Below are 5,000 nucleotides of genomic sequence, written 5' to 3' on the forward strand. Positions count from 1 at the left end.
CTCAATGATGATTTATCACTATGATGTAATTTAGGCGATAGACGCATAGCTGGTGTCATCATCAAAAACTTTTAATTCTTTATTTACAAAACAAATCGATTCCATGTTGCCGTGCGTCTGTTTAGCAATAGATCACAGATTATCCAAAAATGTGTTAAAAACCAAAAAGGGGCACATGAGGTGATATCCGAGTGTGTCAGTGACGTTCTTACCACATTTTGACGCCATCTGTGATCTATTACTGAAAAGACGCACTGCAACATGGAATCTATTTGTTAAGTGTAACTAATGCCGTCTGAATAAATTATATACATTCACAAGGAAACTTTTCTCTTCATTAGCATGGATATAATGTTAAGAGCATTTTGGCGCTCTGGAAATTTCAAGAACACACGTCGTTGGATCAGAGGGCGTATTCTGCTAACTGGTGCAACTGGCTTTTTAGGAGTATTTTTATTACGAGATCTCATCAGGTTGACAAAGGTAAAATAAACAGTTTACTATAGGTGTTGTGTTTACGATCAGCTGTGTACATTAGGTTTGGCGTCCGCCTTTGCTTTAAGCACGCGAGTTTTTGAGATGCGGACGGCAACGGGAAGAGAACATTTCGCGTGCCAGGAGAGTGGTGTCTCCCAGATTTTTATACTAATCATCTCTTATGGAGAAAAGATACTTGGCAATGTAAATGTGGTTTTGTGAAGACAAGTTAAAAGGTAAAACAGCTCACTTTCGGTTGCCGTCCGAGTCTCATTAACGCGCGTGCTTAAGCTCCCAGAAGCATAAGACTATGTTATGATATTGTTGGTCATTTCCAATTCTTGAGCACTTGGTCTCTATTTGAGTGCCGCAGGCAAGAAAGAAACTCATATCAAATAATTTTCGTTGATTTTTGCCGTTTAGGGGGTTACACAAGTTCAGGGTTAGGGTTAGGGTTTAGGGTTTAAATTCTTTTTGGAAGTTTTGTTCATCCAAAACCTTTTACAATAAAAAATCGATTACCGCAATTCGGGCAGCCCTTGATCGAAATTTTTGCGGTATATTGTCAAAAATAAAGTTACTCTTTGGTCCGCTGTTTATTCAACTTGTGTGGTATATACTCAGTGTCGTTGAATAGTGGTGGATATTTACCTCGCCGCTTCGCGGCTCGGTAAATATCCACCACTATTCACCTCCACTTCGGTGAATAATTGTTAATTCGGGGATCGCGTTAACGCAGAAATCGTGCATTTTTACGCAAATAAAATCCAAAAAACGCATCATCGAAATTTGAATGCGTCCCATGACGCATGGCACTGACTTAAAGAACTCACACAACTTGCTTTGATTTGTCAGTATATTCTGTTGTTTGTAAAACTGTTGGAGCGATCTGTGATCATAATTGAAGTTCTAAGAAATGGGGTTAAAAACATCTAAAAAGGTTAAAACTAAATTTTCGACCGCCTTCTGCGGTCTTCTTCAGAGGAATGTACTCTGCAAGTCACTGAATGCAAATATATAGCAAAAGACGTCACTGTTCGTTGCTCCTAAGGGAGGAAACCAGTGATAGGTAAACCCTTGGAAAGGGTGCTCTTTCATTAACAGAGTTCTTGTCCAGGAATGAATGTAACGGCTCTAGAAAAAGCCTTTGTCGGCCGGTTCTATGCATATGCGTCAATATTAATTCCAAGTTGGTTACTCTCTTTTTCTCATAATTTAAAACAAACTCGTTTTCTCGCAGAGGGTCACCAAGATTTTGGGACCCAAAAAATTCTTGGGACCCCAATTTGGCCGAACATGCGGGTCCCAGGACCCAGATTGAAAAATCCTAGTGTCATCCCTGTAATTATTTTCCAGGTTCATGTTTTCTGCATTGTACGGGAGAATTCTGGCGGTTTAAGTGGGAAGGAAAGATTAAAACAGGCCTTACAAAAATTCAAGGTGCTTCCACTAACAAGTGATCGGCAGCAAATGACGGAAGAGGAGCGATATCTCGATTATGGCTTTGAACATCGAGTAACGGTGGTAAAGGGTATGAATCAAAGCTACATCTGATTTGACAGTGAATGTGATTGCAAATTTTAGTCTTTATTTCTAACGAGCGTTGTTGTTATAAGCTGTAAATGAGGTTTTCGGTGGTTGGGGATTCTGTTAGGATCAGAAATCCGGAAATGGCGATATTGAAGAAAGTTATCTTGGCCAGACAGGGATTGGTTCCTTTTCTTGTGCAGTGTGCAGGATAACTTGAATTGATGGCGGAATGTAACATCAAATTATTAACATTGGAGAGGAAAGAAATTATGAGATCGGCGTTCCAAATTTTAGGATTCTTAGCGAGATGCACACAATCTTTTAGGAGTTCTGTAAGAGGTGCCGTGGGATGGATTCGTAATTCGGTAATGTGCCCTATATGAAAGAGTGGGTTATTCTTGGCCAGTCATGTAGAGAATGAAAGATTTATTACATAGCTTTGTTAGAGTGCTGGAGTTCACTTCTGTGTGCATCTTTCAGGTGATGTTTCGCTGGTAAAACTTGGAATGAGCGAGGAAGAGTATGTGTATTTATCATCAGAGGTTAGACAAAATCGATTACTTTTATGCCTCAGCTTTTTTTTTTACTGCGTTTGGTTGAGCAAATGTTACAGTATTTCACTTCGAATCCGAGTAATCGCAAGGAACAATTAACTGCGCGTTATGGTAACATCGAAACTAAGTTAACTTGCCAATCAAAATGAATGCAAACTGTGCGATGATCAATCAAAATTCAAAGCAACGATCCTTGTTCAAAGTGTCGGGCAAATGTTGATGTGTAAGTCGTGATTGGTTTTGATTTTGTCTTCTATTTGGTTGAAAAAGCGGCGGTAGGTTTTTAAGCCAATCATTCTGCGTAGTGAATGCAAAAGGCAAGTGATGGGGCAATAATTTGAAATCGCTGTTAATTTTTAAGGTTCTTTTATTGTTTTTTTGCTTCAGATTGATTTCATAGTCCATGCTGCTGCCGCAGTAAATATGGTTTATCCATATCAGGTTAGACGGTGCTTGTCGTCATATGTGTGGCCCGCTAAGTTTGACGTATCCTCCCACGGAGAAACTCTTAGTGATTCCTCACGCGTTCCTCCCCACGTGACGAATCCGTAAGGTTGTCTGCGTGGGAGGCTAAGGTTGACGTGGAAATACTCTGTGCTTATTGACTAAGTGGGAGGGAAAAATATTTGGCTCGAGCTCCAGGGTGTAAGGCGGTGTCCGTGTACTGTGACTTACAGCCCGACTGAACCCACCCAGTAAATGTGTTACCATATGACCATGCAAAATTTGGGTTTTCTTCGCGGTGTTTTTTTTTTCCGGTTAATAAAACTTGCTTTTGTTGTGTTCACTTTTTCACTCATTTTTCGCCGGCAACACAAACAACAACAAAGAAAATTTTTGCTAACAAGCCAGACCTGACCCGCTTACGTCGATCAAACAATAAGTTTTCCATGGGTTTTCGCTTGGGTCTTTTGATGAACGTTCCCAATAGGAGCCTTTTTAACAACAACAACAACGTTTATTTTACCCTGGAGATTTAAATAATCAATTAAATGTAAATATGATAACTAAAATGTACCAGCACCCTAAAATAACTGAAAAGTTAAAATGTCCGGGCGCTTTAGACTTAATTTAAATTTTGAAAAAGAGCCAGTTTTAATCTGTTCTTTAATGTTTAACTGTGTGTATAAACTATTTTGATTTTCGAGTCTTCAAATTCCATTTGATCAGATAATCGTTTATTTTAACCAATAATTAGCTCCCCAGCTTGCATGTCGTATGTTGCATGTTTTTCCAGGCGTTTTTGCATCTGCATTTCATTGCGATGATCTTTCTTACTTTAATCATCGCCACAACTCCGCATTTCTTACATATATTGTCAGTCATGCCTTTATACTTGTAAAACTATCTGGGAGTCATTTCTGCTATAGTGCTATGGCACCGTTGGCATTTGTTACTTGAAGGTATGAACTACACTGCGTGACCTTTTTCTTTCTTTCAGGCGTTGCGAGGAGCCAATGTGCAAGGAACACAGAATGTTCTGCTGTTTGCTTGCACCAGCAAAATTAAGCCTCTGCATTATATCAGGTAAACACCATTTTCTATATTTCAATTATTGGAAAATGACTCTTGTTCAGCTCAAGTTAATCAATACCCTTTACACAAATTAATGCAGTACTAATTCTGTTTGGGGAAGCCAAAATTGTATGAGCTTCGTGGTTTCTTTTGGGCCTCCTTACTACCAGTGTTAAACAATAAATTTTCATTCGTTTTCCTCTTCTTTACTCTCATATATTTGTACATGTAACTTCTCCTTGTTGCAAGCAATTAAAGAAAATTAGCCACGTGCTCTATAAGACTTCTAGAACAAGAATATGAAAATCTGTATTTTCTTACAATAAGCCGTTCTCTATTGACAAATGATGCTTCGGCTTAACTAAACGAAAATTTTACACTGAAGAGAACATGAACTATAAAGGAAGTCGTTCTGGATTCTGAAAAATCGGAAACTACTGTTTACTCGGATAACTCGGTTCTAGAAGGTTTCGAACATAAAACTTATAGAAAACTAACGAAAAACGTGGGATAAAAAAATCTACCAAGTAACTGAAAGAAAATGGCACTAACGGCAATAAGGAGTGACGCACATGCAAAACTAACAATGCTTACGCACTTGTACACATTATTAATTCGTGAGAGCAAATAACATTTACTCCACCGTAGACAATTCTTCTTAAGGCCCTGTGTATAAAATTAAGATTGTTAGGAGACATTCTGGTCTATCAAACCGTCTGGGAGGAACTCGCTGCTTTTGTAGTCGTTTCTGACAAAAAAAACTTGAGAAAAACATTGGTGTGATGTGATTGCAAATTAGTGATCATAGTTTGAACTGAGTTAATCGGAAAACTGGGTCTTTTCACTTTAAGAAGACTCCATTCAAGCAAATAACGTTTGCGGAATTTGCAGTGCAGCTTTCAAGTGTTTGACATTGTTGTACTG

At 38.7% G+C, this 5,000-nt stretch overlaps 1 protein-coding gene across 2 annotated transcripts in view; it reads left to right on the top strand.

The window, feature by feature from the left end:
* Window positions 1-5,000, top strand: part of LOC138000070 (uncharacterized) — a 25,158-nt gene that overhangs the window by 12,478 nt on the left and 7,680 nt on the right. For both annotated transcript variants that reach the window (XM_068846218.1, XM_068846217.1), the window contains 5 exons: window positions 342-483; window positions 1,834-2,008; window positions 2,488-2,549; window positions 2,949-3,002; window positions 4,003-4,088. In XM_068846218.1, coding sequence (XP_068702319.1) covers window positions 342-483; window positions 1,834-2,008; window positions 2,488-2,549; window positions 2,949-3,002; window positions 4,003-4,088 — 519 coding nt within the window. The remainder of the gene's footprint in view (window positions 1-341; window positions 484-1,833; window positions 2,009-2,487; window positions 2,550-2,948; window positions 3,003-4,002; window positions 4,089-5,000) is intronic.

The sequence above is a fragment of the Montipora foliosa genome, chromosome 4, assembly GCF_036669935.1.
Source record: "Montipora foliosa isolate CH-2021 chromosome 4, ASM3666993v2, whole genome shotgun sequence".
Classification (NCBI taxonomy): domain Eukaryota; kingdom Metazoa; phylum Cnidaria; class Anthozoa; order Scleractinia; family Acroporidae; genus Montipora; species Montipora foliosa.